This window comes from Aquarana catesbeiana, linkage group LG03 (genome assembly GCF_042186555.1).
Source record: "Aquarana catesbeiana isolate 2022-GZ linkage group LG03, ASM4218655v1, whole genome shotgun sequence".
Classification (NCBI taxonomy): domain Eukaryota; kingdom Metazoa; phylum Chordata; class Amphibia; order Anura; family Ranidae; genus Aquarana; species Aquarana catesbeiana.
Window position 1 is genome coordinate 76,340,035 of NC_133326.1, and position 18,184 is coordinate 76,358,218.

At 44.7% G+C, this 18,184-nt stretch overlaps 1 protein-coding gene across 2 annotated transcripts in view; it reads left to right on the forward strand.

Annotated features, from left to right (window-relative positions):
• The window catches only part of LEO1 (LEO1 homolog, Paf1/RNA polymerase II complex component), a 38,878-nt gene extending 21,423 nt beyond the window's left edge, over positions 1-17,455 (forward strand). The window contains exons 11-12 of one of the 2 annotated variants that reach the window (XM_073618719.1): positions 7,844-7,944; positions 14,632-17,455. In XM_073618719.1, the coding sequence (XP_073474820.1) occupies positions 7,844-7,944; positions 14,632-14,739 (209 nt within the window). In that variant the 3' untranslated portion in view covers positions 14,740-17,455. The remainder of the gene's footprint in view (positions 1-7,843; positions 7,945-14,631) is intronic. The other variant, XM_073618720.1, reaches the window with a different exon arrangement.
• The last annotated feature ends 729 nt before the right edge of the window (positions 17,456-18,184 follow it).

Sequence of the window (18,184 nt, forward strand, 5' to 3'; positions counted from 1 at the left end):
TTGGACACTGGCAACCAATAGTAAGAAGGTTCATCCCATATAACCCCTCCCGTACGGGAAGTACCTTTTAGTTTTTTTGCCAGTGTCTTGAAGGTGATGGTCATGGCTGTTGAAGCTCTTCAAATTCTTCAATGATGTCCCAGTGAGGATGTTATAATCGGATCCATTCGGATGGCATGAAAAGCTAGTGGATGGTACCCGAGCCTCGGTTCAAGAACGAGGTTTTTCCTGTAATGTGTCCTTTATGATGCTGGACCCTTGTTATATGGTATTCCTGGTCTATCACTTGCCCAAGGGAACCAGAAGGGTGCCCTACAGGTCCAAGGGTGTGGACCCCGAACAGAGGAACAGAGGGGGAACGGTAGGGCCCGTGGAACTCAGAATCCCTTGGAAAGTAGGGGGTGTCCTTGTTTCAGCTCTCCATATACCTCTTATGTCTAAGTCACCCTGTGCTATCCTGGCACAGGGTGAGTGAGAAAATATATCTTGGACTACTTAAAATGGGACAGTAATATTTGTCCACAATATCTCCCAGGATGTATGTAGAGACTATTATTGGTTTGTTTGATTCTGAACTCAACCTGTTAATTGAGTGACCTGATCACATTAGCCTCCAGGACTGGCTAGGAGATGAACTGTTGATGACTAGGCTGAGGAGGGGGGGGGGATTGTGGTTTGTATTGTTAATTGTAATTAGCTCCTGCTATTGTGTTTATACTACTGTGTGAAGCTCGGTGCCCACAAGTCTGTGTCCTACAGGTCATGTCTCTTGAGTCATCTGGTCTGGGTAAATTTTTTAGTAAATTAGCTCATGTTAATTAGGTTAGCTTTGAGTCAGCCTGCTGTATAAATTTGTGTGAGATCTCAAATAAAGAGTTAGTCCTGATGTACTCCAAGACTGGTGTTGTCTAGTTCTTGGGGGTTCCTATAGCCAGATCCATTGGACTCGTGTTCCAGAACTTAGGAAGCGGTATACTGACGGAAGCACTCAAGCGGAGTGTGGGACGTTCCGTGACAGGGTGCACTTATGCAGGTGTCCCCCGCACGTGGGCCGCATGCGCGTGCCCATGTGCCTGTACTCATCCGCGTGTGTGGGTGGTGGTCGCCACGTGCATCGCGGCATGCCTGTGCGCGCGCACATGTGCTGTGATTCCCGTGCGTGCGTTAGTCATGGGCCGGCACGCGCGTATAGACGGAGGTCACGCGCCCGCGTGTGCCAATGCTGCTTGTCAGTTTAAGCTCATAAGAGCCAGGATCCTAGTGCACGGTGGGACATAGAGGTCTGGGCACGTGAGTTGGGCAGTTGCAACAGGTTGAAGGCTGGTAAAGGCTGTGGTAGCTGCTATACGCTGGATTCAGCCATATAGCTCAGAAGGAGTACTTTTTCCTCAACTCTTGTAAGCAATGTCTTCCAGAAAACGAGGTACAGGGAGCAGGGCAAGTCCAGGGGTTAAAGTGACTCCTTCAAAAACAGGAGATCAACCTCAGGTTACTGCAGCATCAGTCTCCCCTGAAAGACCTGCGGCATTTGGCCTGGCTGAGCCATTGCATTTGTCAGGTGTGGCCACTACCAATATCCCTGCATCGGCTTATGTTACTAAGGATGACTTGGCATCAGCCCTAGCTGGCCTTGAAGGCAAGATAGTGGGTATGATTGCCACAGTAACGCAAGGAGGGAAGAAGTGTCATAGATCTCCCTCTCCTGAGCCTGGTCCTAGTGGAGAGTCACTTGAGCAGCAGGACTCTCTTAGCCAGATGGGTCCTTGTGATCTGGAACCAGAATAGGCAGAGGATTTGGAGGAGGTGGCCGTAAAGGATAGAGAGGAAGGAGAGGCTGAAGAGTCCTCGGCGGAGGACTCAGGTTCTGAGGAACCAATTTCGGCTTCCCAATCCCAGAAATTGTTTATCCGGTCTTTGGCTGAAATGGTGAGAGCTGGGTTTAAGTTACCCCCGGTACAGGGACCAGGACTCTCCTGTTCTACGTTGGGATCCTTGCATCCTCAGCAAGGTTCCCAGGCATTCCCTTTGCATCCATTACACCCGATATACTTGCCTCCAAAAAGGTTTTCTTTTTTATATCCTATGAAGGAAAACATCAGGAAGAAGTGGCATACACCTTTGGTTGATGCTGCCATTTCTTCAGTGAATAAAAGCTTAACCTGTCCAGTGGATAATGCCCAAGGGTTTAAGGATCTGGCAGGTAAAAAAACTGGAATCCTTACTAAAAGCTTCCTTTGTGGTGGCTGGATCAGCAGTACAACCGGCAGTTGCGGCTATCGGTATTTGCCAGTCCTTGAAGGACCGTTTTAAGAGGTTGGTCAGGAACCTGCCTGTTCAGGAGGAATTTTCTGGCGAATTGTCGGAAGTTCCTCGCGCTTTGTTTTGCAGTAGATGCATTAAAGGACTCGATCCAGCAGATGTCTTGTTTTGCGCTACTCTCAATCTATATGTGCAGGGTCTTGTGGTTGAACTGGTCAGCCGAGACGCCATGCAAAAGGCTACTCGCGGCTTTTCCTTTTCATGGTGAGCGTCTATTTGGAGAGGATCTGGATAAATATATCCAAAAGATCTCAGGAGGAAAGAGCACAATTCCTTTCGGTTAAAGAAAGGAATAAGCAGCCTTCCTTTAAGATTCCTAACGCTGCAGGGCCAAGTGCCTCTTCTCTCAAGAGGTATCGATGGCCTCAGCCGCCTACTTTGAAGAAACCTCAGGGTCAGAAAAGACCCTGGACCCAGAAACCGGCCAAGACCAATTACAAGTCTTCCGTGTGAAGGGGCGCCCCCCACTCTTATGAGTGGGGGGCAGACTGCAGTGGTTCGCAGATGCTTGGGGGAAATTGGTTCAGGACAGGTGGGTAATTTCCACTATAACACAAGGTTACAAAATAGAGTTCCGAGATTTTCCTACAACTCGGTTTCTGGTATCCAGAGTCCCATCAGACCCAGGTAAAAAGAAGGGCCTATTCCTGGCTTTAGAACAGCTGTAAAGGCAGGAGGTAATTATCGAGGTTCTGCACAAGGAAAGATTCAAAAGGTTCTATTTGAACCTTTATACAGTGCTGAAGCCGAACAGGGAGGTAAGGCCCATTCTGGACCTCAAGTCCCTCAATTCCTTTCTAAACGTCCGAACCTTCCATATGGAGTCGGTCCATTCAGTAATCGCATCCTTGAGAAGAGATTTTTTAGCATCCATAGACATCAAGGACGCATACCTGCATGTACTGATTTTCGGTCCACATCAAAGATTTCTGCGCTTTGCAGTAGAGGGGTGTCATTTCCAATTTGTGGCACTTCCATTCAGTCTAGCCACGGCCCTTCGGGCCTTCACAAAGGTTCTGGCTCCAGTGTTTGGCGTTCCTAAGGTCCCAAAAGATCTCGGTGGTAGTATATCTGGATGACCTTCTGTTAAGGGACCAATCTTACTCCACCTTAGTAGAAAACGTTACAAATATGGTTTGGTTCCTAGGCTGGATTCTGAATATGGACAAATCGGCCCTTCGTCCGGCTCAGGTCTTGACATATCTGGGCCTGATCCTGGACACAACCCAAGAAAGGGTAATTTTACCTTAACTTAAATTTTGACCTTAAAGGTCAACTCCATAGTGGAGCTGGTTCAAGAAGTCAAAGGGGTAGAAAGGCCTTCGATTCGACTGTGCATGAGGCTGCTGGGCAAGATGGTGTCATCTTTCAGCGCAGTCCCCTATGCGCAGTTTCACTCCAGGTTGTTTCAGAAAACTATCCTGTAGGCTTGGGACAAGTCTGTTCAAACCTTGGATCATCCCATGTCTCTATCACTACAGGTAAAACGGGACCTCTCTTAGTGGTCAAAGATCAGCAACTTGAGGGGCGGAAAATCCTACCTGTAACCTGGAAGGTGGTAACTACGGACGCCAGTCGTCTCGGCTGGGGAGCAGTCCTGGAAGAGGCTTCCGTCCAGGGAATATGGTCCCAAGTAGAGAAGACCTTGCCCATCAGTCTGCTGGAAATTCGGGCAGCTCGCTTGGCTCTCCTATTCTGGACGTCCAGATTGCGGGGTTTTCCTGTCCCAGTCCAGTCCGACAACTCCCCGGTTGTGGCATACATCAACCACCAAGGGGGCACCCGGAGCCGGGCAGCCCAAAGTGAAGTAAATCACATATAAACTTGGGCAGAGAGACACGTGCCGTTTCTGTCAGCAGTCTTTATTCCAGGTGTGGACAATCGGCGGGCAGACTACCTAAGGCGTCAGCAATTATTACCGGGGGAGTGGTTTGAAGTTTTCCTTCAAATCTGCCAGCACTGGGGGATGCCAGATGTGGATCTTCTGGCATCCAGATTCAATGCCAAGGTGGATAAGTTTGCATCCAGGACCAGGGATCCACTTGCCGTCGGGACGGATGCATTGGTGATTCCCTGGGATTGGTATTCCCTAATTTATGCTTTTCCTCTGATCCAGATGCTGCCGCACCTGTTACGCAGGATACGGGAAGAAGAGGAACCAGTGATTCTGGTGGCCCAGGAGGTCCTGGTATTCAGAGATTGTGAGAATGGCGGTGGGGGACCCATTGTGCCTCCCATACTGTCCAGACCTGGTCCCATATACCATCCTTCTTTACGGTCGCTAAATTTGATGGCATGGCTATTGAAACCAGGGTACTGAAAGACCGTGGTATCAGAGGTTCAGTTTTGTCTACTCTGATAAATGCTAGAAAGTCAGTTTCTAGAAGTATTTACCATAGGGTCTGGAAATCGTACATTTCCTGGTGCGAGAGGAGATGATGGCACCCTCGCAAGTATACGATTGGGAGGATCCTTTCCTTTCTTCAAACAGGAATTGATTTAAACCTATCTTTAGGGACCATTAAAGGACAAATTCCAGCCTTATCAGTTTTTTTCCAGAGGCCAGTTGCATCTCATTCTTTAGTACGAACCTTCGTCAAGGGGGTACTGCACTTAAGGCCGCCGGGTTAAGCCACCCTTATGCCCCTGGGATTTGAACTTGGTGCGATCAGCTCTACAGGGTCAACCCTTTGAACCTATTAGGCATATTCCTTTAATTCTATTGACTAGGAAATTGGTCTTTTTAGTGGCCATAACCTCTGCTAGAAGGGTGTCAGAATTGGCCACCCTTTCTTGTGAAAAACCTTTTCCATTTTTACATCAGGACAAGGTGGTGATGCGCCCCGTCTGGATTTTTTTACCTAGGGTGGTTTGCAATTTTCATTTGAGTAAGGATATCATTTTACCTTCCTTTTTTCCCAACCCTAAGGCCCCTTTCACACTGGGGCGGTTTGCAGGCGTTATTGCGCTAAAAATAGCGCCTGCAAACCGCCCCTAAACAGCCTCCGCTATTTGTTCAGTGTGAAAGCCCGAGGGCTTTCACAATGAAGCGGTGCGCTGGCAGGAGAAGAAAAAATCTCCTGTCAGCCGCATCTTTGGAGCGGTGAAGGAGCGGTGTGTTCACCGCTCCTAAACCGCTCCTGCCTATTGAAATCAATGGGACAGCGCGGCTATACCGCGGTAATACCGCGGCTATAGCCACGCTATACGAGGGGTTTTAACCCCTTTTCGGCCGCCAGCGGGGGGTTAAAACCGCACAGCTAGCGGCCGAATACCGCGGTAAAACAGCGCTAAAAATAGCGCTGTTTTACCGCCGACGCCCCCTACCGCCCCAGTGTGAAAGGGGCCTTAGTCTAAGAAGGAAAGGTCACTTCACTCACTGGATGTGGTAAGAGCAGTCAAGGTTTACTTAAACATGTCAGCTCCTTTTTCAGAAGACTGACTCCCTTTTTGTTCTGCCAGAGGCTCCTAAGAAGGGACAGGCAGCAACTAGTTCAACTATGTCTAGGTGGATTCGCCAGGTCATTATCCAGGCTTATGAGTTGAAACGCAAGGTTCAACCTCGTTATCTCAAAGCTCACTCCACTAGAGGAGTTAGTGCATCATGGGCAGTGCGCCAACAGGTGTCTATGGCTCCGTTTGCAAAGCGGCCGCTTGGTCTTCGGTTCAAACGTTCACCAGGTTTTACCAGCTGGATGTTAGATCTATCTCAAAGGGAGACTGTTTTTGGCCACAGCATGCTGCAAGCAGCTTTATAAGTCCTGGGCCTGAATGGGGTCTAGGAATACTATGTTCCCTCCCCTCAAATGCATTGCTTTATGACATCCCAGATAGTCATTATTATGGTGCTCTGTGTCCCATGATGTACGATAAAGAAAAATGGATTTTTAAAACAGCTTACCTGTAAAATGCTTTTCTTGGAGTACATCACGGGACACAGAGGTCCCCCTCCCCTCTTTTCTAGGATCTTCATTGCTTGCTACAAAACTAAAGGTATGGGAGGGGTTATATGGGAGGAACCTTCTTACTATTGGTTGCCAGTGTCCAATCACCTAAAGATAGCATATAAACCAGATAGTCATTATTATGGTGCTCTGTGTCCCGTGATGTACTCCAAGAAAAGGATTTTACAAATAAGCTGTTTTAAAAATCCATTTTTTAACTGGCAATTGTTCAGTCATGCAACACTGTATGCAAATTAAATTCACACAAATAGAATTTTCCTTTTGGTGGTATTTGATCACCACTGTTTTTTCTTTTCTTTTTTTATTAAATAAACAAAAGGCCAAAAATTTTGAAAAAACAAAACAATATTTTGTACTTTCTGTTTATAAAACCTATCAAATTTCTTCTAAATTTAGGCCAAAATATATTGTTACATGTTGCCAGTGCTGGCAGTGATCGGGGCTTATCATGCTAACGCTGCATTTTTTTGGGATACTATACTATTGGGGATACTAGCATATTTCTGATCGTAAATAGGATGCTGATCTGTACAGACCCTACACTAGCTATGGCGGTGATCAGCGCCTTATAGTGCGACAATCTGGTGCTAACTGACTGGCTGGGAGGCACACTAACTGACATCTAGCGACAATACATCTAGGGATAATACTGTACACTGACACTGTACAAATGGCACTGGCTGGGTGACGGGTGATCATTAGGGCAATCAAGGGGTTAACTGTGTGCCTTATAAGTGCATGTGTGCTGATTTTACTCATTGATCTGGCTGGGTTTCTCTCTTTGCTTTCATTTATGAACGGCAGGGAGAAATCCAGCCAGAGCCTGTGTTTAAAAACGCACATATCTGTGCTGTGATTGGCCACAGTCGATAAGCAGGCATACAGCCTAAACGATTGATTGTAACCTGCTATGTCCAATCACAGGAGGTACGTGCATGCACATCTCTAAACCCAGAAGTACACTGCGACGTACAGCTACGTCACAGTGCCTTGCTGTGCCATCCGCTAGCAGTAAATGTACAGTTAGTGGGCGGGTGGTGGTTTAAGTATGGTTGTTAAGGTAGGTTATTTACATGAATTCACTGCATTAAAATAAAAACCTTCCGTGTGCAGCTCCCATCCCTCCAGCCCTTTTTTATATTTACCAGAGCCTGATCTCCAGCCAGCGCTGTGCCTGAGAACAGCTGCTTTCTCTCTCTCCTCATTGGCCATGGTGGTAGGAGCGGGAACCATTGGCTCCTGTGGCTGTTAATCACAGCCTGTGAGGAGAGAGCGGTGCGGGCTGAGCTATGCCGTGTGTGTCTACAGACACACACAGCCTGGCTGGGGATCAAGCTTGCGCAGGTGTCCCCATAGCAAGCTATCGACCCCAGAAGAGTAAGACCGGGGCTGCTCTGTGCAAAACCGTAGTACAAAAGAGGTAAATAAAAAATTGCATTTACAATCACTTTAATCTCACTTGATCAGATTTGATCAATTGATATTGAAATTCTTTGTGATGAACTTTCTTGTTGTTGTTGTTATCATTATTATTTTTATTTTTTTTTACATTTCCACAGAGGAGCGTGCCCGCATCTATTCATCGGACAGTGATGAAGGCTCAGATGAGGATAAAGCTCAGAGGTTACTCAAGGCAAAGAAACTGAACAGTGATGAGGAGGTTAGAGCTCACATATGAATCTTTCACATACATCCTCTACCAAACTAGATGCTCCCAACAGTATAATTGTACTTCTTAGTGAATGCAGTTGAGTGAACATATCTTCTACACCAGCTTATGCAGATGAGGAACCCTTGACACAGATCTCCCTTCCAGTGGGAGGCTATTCAGATTAAGATGAAAAGAAAAAAAGGCGCCTCTAAGTGCAGAAATAAAACTTTATATTTCCCAAAAGGGTTAAAAACAAAAAGGTGGATTGGTAGAAACACATCATATTAGTAATATGGCAGGTGGTCCGGCGTTCTGGTAGTCCCAAGGAGTCTCAGTGATCTCCACAGGTGTGATTCTATGGCAGCATATTCTGAAGTGGCCGACAGATGGAAGCCACAACTCTCCTGGATACTGGGAAAATAGCATTGAAGCTGAATCCAGGAAGTGACGCCTGCAGTAAGAAACCAGCAAGCCGGAAGTGATGTCATCAATATGCATCCCATATTGATGACATCACTCCTGGGCTTGCTGTCCACGCTGGTTGCTGGTCCCTTCCTGCTGACGTCACTTCCTGGATTCGGCTTCCATGCTGTCTTCCCAGTAAGGATGAGCTCCGGTGTGTTTGCATGCTGCACGTGCCGAGCCCGCCAGGAACTCGGCACTGCACAGCGCTAATCACAAGCCGTGAGATATTTCCTGATGTGCGGCTGCAGAGATCGGAAAATGTCTCGCTGCCTGTGATTAGCGCAGCACATTGCCGACTTCCTGGCGGGCTCTGCACGTGCAGCATGCGAACCTGCCGGAGCTCATCCTTCCCAGTATCCAGGAGAGTTTTGGCTTCCATCTGTCGGCCACTTCAGAATATGCTGCCATAGAATCGCACCTGTGGATATCACTGAGACTCCTTGGGACTACCAGAACGCCGGACCACCTGCCATATTACTAATATGATGTGCTTCTACCCATCCACCCTTTTGTAAGTGTTTTTAACCCTTTTGGGAGATATAAAGTTTTACTTCTGCACTTAGAGGTGCCTTTTTTTCTTTTCATTTTACTTCCAGAGTTTGCTTCTCTCTCCAAGTGCTGCCGAGAGTGCATGAAGACACTCTTCTATTTCTACATAGACTGATATCTGCTTGGTTTGTTACTCAGAGTGCCCTTATACACACTTTTATCTGGTTTTTCAGATTAGCATTCAGTTTGAGGCCTTACAAATATGAACAGCGAGAAGCTGGAAATGTTGGGCATAAAATTCCAGGAGGTTTCTGGTACCCAGAGAGCTACAAGTGCCGCATACAGCCTGCTGAAACCAGTGAATGGCTGTATGCGAACATTCTCTTGTAACCATCGATGCTTCAGTGCATCACCGATTTACCCATGCATGGGCATACTACAGACTCCCTGAACTTAAAACCTTTGTTTAGTTGGCTATTACTGTTATTAAAGGTGTTCTTACCAGTTGGAAATTTATTTGTGTGTCCTTTTGGAAGGGCATCTGCTGGAAAGGAGCTTCTGATAGAAGCAGGCAATCTCTGACTCATGCCAGATCCTTGTTGTAGGGTAGGGAGATGAAATCTATCCAAAAGTTACTATCTTGGAACTGATAAATACACAAAATTGCTGCTTCTCTTCTATTGAGCCCTACTTAAGAAAACTTGTGATGAAACATGCATAGAGGATGTTCTAGCTCACATCATGAAAAATGCTATTCACTACTCATTACTTTGCTATCCCTAATCTCTACAAATGCTATACTTAACCACTACTTTCTTATGCAGATGGGGGAAGTCTGGCAATAATCTGACGTCCTTATCTGCATAGGTTTTCGATTTATTAAGAGTTAGTACTGTCAGACAACTAGTATTTTCCGAAGGAGTGGTCAGAAATGAAAACAACCCCCCCCCCCAATGTCTCATGAAAGATTTCCTTTAAAGTTTCAAAGGTGGTCTTTTATTATCCATCGAGGGACATAGAAATTCATATATAGTTGGGTTTTAAAGTACAGCCTGAGCTCATTAGGCTGGACTTCTCCTAAGGGTCACAGGAGTGCAATTCGTTTTGCACTCCTGTGACCCGTTTTCAGCAGAGAGTGGTCTGAAGTCTGCTCTCTGCTGACATCACCAAGTTAAGTCCAGGCACCCAGTCATCCTGACTTAGGAAGTCTGGATCCACCAGGTGCCTGGACTGGTAAGCCTCTTAGCGAGCTGCTAAGACAACCGCTCCCCGCCCCTCCACAGTTCAGCGCTCCAGTGAGCGTGGAGGAGCAGAGCTGCTGATTGACAAGTCAGCAGCTCTCCTCTCTGGAAGCCTAGTGAACTGAGCCTTCGGCAATGTTCGATTGCTCAGTTCTCAATGCAGAGACGCCGGGGGACAGATGCAGCATCGGACCAATGCTGCATCCACCTAGGTAAGTATGAATAGGGAAAAAACCTCAAACCCATACTTCTCCTTTTAATGCTGCCCACAGGAGGTCGGAGTCTCTTGCTGTCATCTCAGATTTAAGTGAGGTTGTGCCAGACCATATTCATACAGTGCGCTCTACCCTGCATGTGGTGGATCAGCCTGCTGTTCCAGGACTTGGGTCTCTTATAGGCCGAGTTTACCTTTTTTTTAGAAAAAAAAAAAAAAAAAATCAACAAATGCAAGTTTTTGCAGGCAAAAATTGCATTTATTTTTTTTACTCGGGTACCTGCACGTATTGCATACACAATTAGTGGATCGCGGGTGCCAGTGCCAGGCTCCTGCAGACACTGCTGGCTGTCAGTTACTGAGCTGCAGGAAGTGTCAAATGACTATGAGGGCACTGATCGGCTCCCTCGAAGTCCATTGAGAGCTACATGTCCATCGTCCATAGTGGCAGCCGGAAATTGTAGTTTATTAATTTGCAGATCACTATGAATGAATGACGTGACTGTGCAGGCAGAGTCCTGCACAGCAGCGTTGATTTTCAATGTGACTGCAGTTGGGGGGGGGGGTTGGGTCTGTGTGGGGGTGAACCTGTCCTTTAAGGCTCCTAAAGCTGCAAAGACCTTTCCACTACTACATTCCTCTGAGTGTGCCTGAACTTTTCTTTGAGTGGAATTTAGCTGGTGGTCTGCTCCCACAGTATATACTCCTATAATTCACCTTAATAGGTCGAACACTAAATTGATTGAGAGAGTGCTCACCTTTTGGGATCCCACTGACAGGCAGCTGGAAACCCCACTTTAAACCCCAATTTGAATTGGGTTGTTTTTGCCTTCTGTCCCATTTTGGTGGTGACTGTAATCTGTTAAACCATGTCATAATGGATGTATTCTCTTGAATGGGTAGGTCCCATTTCCTGGAATGGATGGGGGAAAAAAAAAGAAAAAAAAATCTCTGGAGCCTAATGCTTTAGTTGTCATGGCATATTACGAGCATATAAATGTGTGTCTTACATGGGACTTGTATGTACAGGTGTGCAGAGCACTCTGCATTTATAGGTTGCTGACACTATATATCCAAGGAATTTTTGTCTCAGCTCTTGAAAGACGTGGGCTGTTCGTCCTCTACCTTTTGCATTGTGATCAGCAAAGCTGTGGGGCGCCAGAGTGTGCTGTTGCTTTTACGTAGTTGGTCCACAGAGGGGTCAGAGGAGACCTTCAGAGGCTGACTCACTCGTAAGGCTTGCAGACCGAGATCCACTAACCCCCTGAAAAGCCTACCATATGACTGTGTTCCCCCCCCCCCACTACAACTTGAGGATTGACTGTGTATCTAAACAGGTCCCTGGGCAATTTGCCTGTTTGGCCTTTGAGTGCACAGTATACCCTTTGTAGTCCACAGGCTAACCACTTGGCCCTGGCACCCCCTTTAGTGGTTCCTCTTCACCTCTTTTACTACTACACATAATGTTGCTGCTTCTGCTGCTGCCTTTGGTTTTGCACATCCTGGGGTTTTGCCCATGTCCTCGGCTTCCTTTTTGAAGTCATCTGCTACCTGTTGAAGCATCTGAAGAGGGTCAGCTTTTTGGATCCTTTCACTCATCGCCCTTCTGAAATCTGCAAGATTTGGCTGGGTGGGACCTCGCAGATGTCTATTGGCAACTACCTGCCTGCCACAGTCATGCTAGGCTGGGAAACTTAAACCTTCACTATAAAGGTCTGTTCTCTGTGTTCTATTGGAATCTTTGGCAACAGGCAGAGAATTCACACGTCTTCCCCAGTAAGGGGTGTGTGAGGTGTTGGGGAACCCTCTTTCAAGGAGGGTCTCTCTATTGTTCAATAGTGCTCAGGCCTTCTCAACCCGCCTCTCTATTGCAAGAGGTCTGGGCTCTGAGCGAGACATCTACATTGTATGGATAAGGAGGTACTCCCTAGCATGACCAATTGGCCTCTTCAAGTAAGTAGGTGGTCTCTTCTCACTACCCAGCCCCCCCTTCATACCCAGGGCCCAGCCTGGCTTTTTAGAACACGTTACCTGTCTATGCTGTATGATGCCAAGAGTGCCACTCTCTAAAATGTGTAGCTGAGGTGGTGGATTCAACTTCTCAGTGGATCATGGTTTGAGGAGATCAAACAAATTCGTTTGAGGCACAGTGGCTCCGGTGAGGCCACTCCCAAACACAGAACAGGGTACCCCCCCCCCCCCCCCCCCAAACCCAGGGACTTTTAATTTTGAGGGTTACGTATAGAGTCCAAAGAGATCACCAGACGGGGGGGGGGGAGATATTTCTGAGTCCCCGAAATGCGCTGGCTGTTTCGCATTGTCCTGCTGAACAAACCACAGTATTGTTTCTTGACTCTCAGTTCATTGGTCTAGCCTCTTTTTGGACTTTGTTTAAGAGCGTACTACTCCCAGCAGAAATGTCTTCCCTTAGGGCAATATTTTGGCATCTACCTCTACTCATCCAAGTCCCCATACAAAAGTGAGAGGTCTCTGCACCTGGGTGCTCTTTATTTGCTGTTTGGCAGGCTGAAACCATTGCTGGAGGGCTTTGAACCACCCTGGACTGTCAGCAGGTGGAACACCATGGGTGCAGGTATCCTCTATTGGAAATTAGGTGTATCTGAAGGAATTTCTGTGATCTAATTACCTAGACCGCATTGTCCAGCCTTGTGCAGAAAGTTCCCCAGATACTTTCCCTTGTTCTAATCCTAATCAGATGAATGTGCTTAGCGATACTGCTAAGCATCCTGCTCCATGGCTACAGATGCTTTGCTGGACCAAGAGGGTCATAAGACTACTAGAACCATGTTCTGTTCTTAAGGTTGGACAGGTCCTACAAAGTTCTTCTGTCAGACCCTAGAGATGCTTTAGGGTTTTAAGTGGATCATTTTCCTTGTTCATCCTCCTTTCTTCTGGTTCCCCTTTCACCAGCCTGGGTTTGCAGTATACTGTTTCTCTGCCTAACTTTTGGAAGGGAGCCTCTTGGGCACCATTCTCCCCCTTTGTCCAGCTGACTTCATGAGTTTGTTACCCTTGAGTTCCCAAAGATCACTTTGCAACTCCTATGTGGTGTCATGCTGTGATGATTACTACATTCTTTGCACATCTCGTTTTAGCCAGATTGGAAATTTGCTTTACCAGAATTATAAGGGTTGGATGTTTAAGACTTGGGCCTTCCTGTGTATACCAGCTTTTTTTTTTTTTCTTCTCCAAACCTGGGTTTGTTTTGATGTTCTTTTGGGGTTTGGTCCTGGGGTTTCTTATATTATACATGTTGTGGGTCTGTTTTTGTTTTTTGTTTTTTTTAATTTTTTTGTCCTTAATGAGGTTATGTTATTGTTCCACCTGTTTTGGTTGGTTCTTGGCTCACATCCTCTGTTCCTTCGGATAGTTATTTCCAACTGGTGGTGCTCCTCTCTATCCTGGTCTTGTGCATCAGGTTAATGTGTGGCCTCTCCTTGGTCTTTGGCAGCTTCCCTTGTCTTACAGTTGGCTTTATTTAAACTAGTCGGATTAAGGTATTGGTCCTTCACGTAGTCCTGAGTTGCAGACAGGCCTCACTCTCCCTTTGGGCCTGTCAGTGGATGTTACCCACCCTTTAGTTGGCTTGTTCCACATGCGCCCTGTCTGGATCTGAATTCCTATGTCCCTGAGTAACAAAAAATAAACAAGACTTTTGTAGTTGCTGTATCATTTTTTTTGTTAAAGTTCATTGAGAGACACAGGTCTTTTCCCCTGTTTGTTTTTTGCTTTTGCAGTTTCACAAAACTTGGGCATGCTGGATCATACAGAGGCTGGCTTTTTCTGTCTGCCAGTGATCAAACCCCCCTATAGGCAGCAGTATTGCCTAACTGTATCTGAACTCCCTCAATGAAATTCAAGAAAAACCTTTTGAGAAAAGGACAAAAATGTTATTAATTTGCACTTTTCATAGATGTTTTGTAGTACAGATAATACCATGGCAAAGGTTTTATTAAAGATTCACAAAAAATAATGGCCGATCACTGAATTTCTTTGACACATGCAACACACAAAAAGGATGGTGAAAGAACTACATATTCTTTCACCATCATATGGACTCTGCTATTGTAAACCAAGGCAATGCTGCTTCTGACCACTAGAGGACGGAATTTACAAAAAAAAAAAACTTGAGTATGCTGGACATATAGTACATTCTGGATTTATCTGACAGATAAGCACCCATAACACTAGGTAAATGTTAATGTTCATGTCTATTACCAGCCCAGGTCTCATACTTCTGTTGGTTTTTCTTTTTCTCTTATTCAGGAAGGTGAACCTTCAACTAAAAGAAAAGCAGAAGATGAAGACAAAGCAAATAAGAAACCTAAGAAATATGTAATTAGTGATGAAGAGGATGAGGATGAGGATTTGTAATATGTGTATATACTTTTTTTTTTTTTTTTTTTTTTTTTTTATTCTGTACACTGATTGTAGGTAATATTTTTGGATTTGTCAATCATGTAACAGTCTCCCTTTTTTTTTTTTTTTAATTCCAATAAATAAATACATTGTAGTAATGTATTAATTCACCAATGTATACCTTCAGACATTATTTATTCTAAGGATTAACACCTATGCAAGACTAGTGGATGGGTTTATATAAGTGGAACAGAGTGGTTCCACAACTTTCATACCTCCCATCCTGTTCTTGGACAATCGGCATCTGACTTGGTGCATTCCATGGTGATTGGATTAAGGGGACTGTGTGGATATAAACGATGGGTCTCTTCCTGACTCTCATTAGAACTGAAGAAGTGGCTTGAGTAAGCTGAAAAACTTCTTCAGGATGTCAGAACAAGTCCAGTTGAATGTGGCTAACGTCTAGTGTTTTCTTGGTTACCTTTTGTAATATCTGCAACACTAGTTTATTGAATTTGTGAAATGCTGTTTTAATGCTCCACACCATTATGGCCTAGTTCAAATGTAACTCAATCCCTAACACCAAATCTGAACTAAGTTGAAGTCCAAGCAATAAAACGTGGGTTAATTTGATAAAGGAGAAAACTATGAGACAGACCTGCAATAGATGCCGCGTTCATGGAAATAAACCTGACTTGGTTCTTGCCAAACCACTCAAATGCTCTGACATTGCCTTTTAAACCAATACATCTTAGCGCTGGAAAACAGGTCTTACAAGTAACTCTTTCAGAATTCTAAAGAAGTTTCACAAATACCCTAAAGCTCTCTATAATGAGACCTCAAAGCTTATGTGAATATATTTTTTGCAGACTTTTTTTTTTTTTTGTAATCACCTCAATACCGGGCACATTTACCCTCTTCCTGCCCAGGCCAGTTTTCAGCGCTGTCGCACTTTGAATGACAATTGTGCGGTCATGCAATGCTGTACCCATATGAGACTTTTATATTTGCTGGGCCTTTTAGTCCTGGACAAATTAGAAGTCATCTAAAATCTATGTCACTTTTGTAGATTAATGTCTTTACAGATAAATTATGGATTTTAAATTTTACAATATTTTTAAATCCCTTGCCAGACTAGCATGCATCCATGACGTTTTTTGTAAAGACTTCAAAGCTCTTTTGATCTTGGCACAATGACACTACACACATCAATAGCACAGAGAGCACTAGATCCTAGATATCTGAGACTTAAATGGGACAGGTTCCACCTGCTATATCATGGCACCTAATGTGGAAAACCTGATAATTTCATGGATTTCAATTTAAAAATGTCAAATCTGTATTTTTGTTCATTTAGATTATGAGACTGAATACACCATCTCAGTTATAAGTGTCGTTTGCTCAAGTATAATACTTTTATCTATGGGCACTGTCCAAATGAAGATCTAATGTTGACAAATTCAAAACCATTTCAATAAGTGTGTGCTTACCTTTTTACTTGAGAGCGTGTGGTGGTTCTTCTCCCCGGCAACTGTCACTTTTAAAATCTGCACAACTGAGCAGGGCTCAACCTCATAGAAATCTCTTTCTTGGAGATTTGTGAATGCTACCACGGCAGACAGACTTGCAGTTCTCAATGGAGCATGAGTGTAATAATTGGCACACTTGTAGTCTACTTCCTCCGACTCTCTAATTGAAAGCCCCTGTACAGCGTTTGGGGCACAATGCTGGAGAAAGGGTTTGCAGAGCATTGCACCCATAATCCACTGATCATAGATGCAATGCTCTGCAGGCTCCTGTGGAAATAAATAATAAATGCATTTGTTTTCCTGCAAAAATATGTACATTTTATTTTTTCTTAAAGGTAAACTTGGCCTTTAATGGCTGCTGAACTGTACTCCTGAATATTGCACTCTGTAAAATGAGGTGTTTGTTACATGTTCCTGAGAAGTGCAATCTAAATGCTGTGTTGTACAATGCATTCTCTTGGCCACTGCATTCTGCACGCTGGGATATATATTACATACTTCTGACCACTGCTTTCTGTACGCTAAGATATATGTTACATTTCAGTGTACTCTGTAGGCGGAGAGTGCAGCAGTCAGATTTGTTTGAAATACACCACACCGTTCTGGAGTCATGTAATATGCAGAGCAGACTAGAGTGCAGTGGTTAGTGGAGTATGTAATATTATACAATGTATACTCAGATTCAGAATATTTTATTATCCCCCCAAAGGGAAATTGGCACAGTATACAGGGGTTTATTTAAAGTAATTTGTACATTACATACTCCTGATCATACTCCGTATACTGTGCTGTGTGATACATACTTTTTACTGTTGTATCTTACAGTTTTATGGCTTCTGTACTGTATATGACATATCCCTGACCACTGCATTCTGTACACCGGCCTGTTCTGACCACTGCACTCTGTACATTATAAACTCTCGAATCCTGTATTCTATATGCTGTATTGAAGTTACACAATGCTAACCAAAGCATTCATAGTCTCAACAGTTGCTGGTTGCTAAGTAGTCCCTGACTATTTTAATTAAGTTCTTCCTGAAGGTAGGCTCCGACAAGTGTTAACTCGATGCCTATGTTCTGTGTGCAGAAAAATATATGTAATGAAATAGTTTTTCAATTTTTAAATATCATTGAAGTTTACATGTGTCTGTGAGACTTCCACTTTGGCACAATGATTAAAACATATTTTGTATTTACAAGGACTGTGGCATATGTGTTTTGTGCATACGAGTAGCTACAGGATCTATGTAAATATGCCCCTTTAAGCCCCTCCCACTGTCAGCAAAGTTAGGCCACACCTTTCATATGCCACAACTGCATCATGCTTGCCCTTGGTGTGCCCAGGGAGAATCGGGTATTTCACAATACTAGCAACACCCCTGCTTATATGACCACTGTATCGATATTTACTTTTGTTAAACCTTTTAAAAAAAGTTATTGAAACAGAAATGTGTATATGTGAAGATAGTGACTAGGTTTATTTAGCATTGCCTGTTCAAAACAATACTTCAGAATTCGTATTATTAGATAAAAGGTAATTGTCGCATTCCAATTGTAAACATTCTGTTCTATCAGGCTGGGTTCACACTATTGCGAATTGAATTTGCAATAGCAGGAGATTTTGACCGGCTCTCTATGGAGCCGGTTCACATATTTCCTCTGCGGCTCCGGTGCAAATTTGCATAGGGGTCCTGTGTGTCTTTGTCCATTTCAGGTCCGAATTCAACCAAAAATTTGGGCTGTAATCGGGCCTCAAACCTTCAATGGGGATGCACCGGACCCCTGCTGTGAGCTGCATGCGAAGATAGTGTGAACCCAGCCTAAAGCAAAAAACCGGTCTCTCCAGCCCCCCCCCCCCCCAAAAAAAAAAAAAAACAGGAGGCCCCCTTCTCTCCCACTCTCTGCACCCCCCTTTTCTTACTTTACTATAT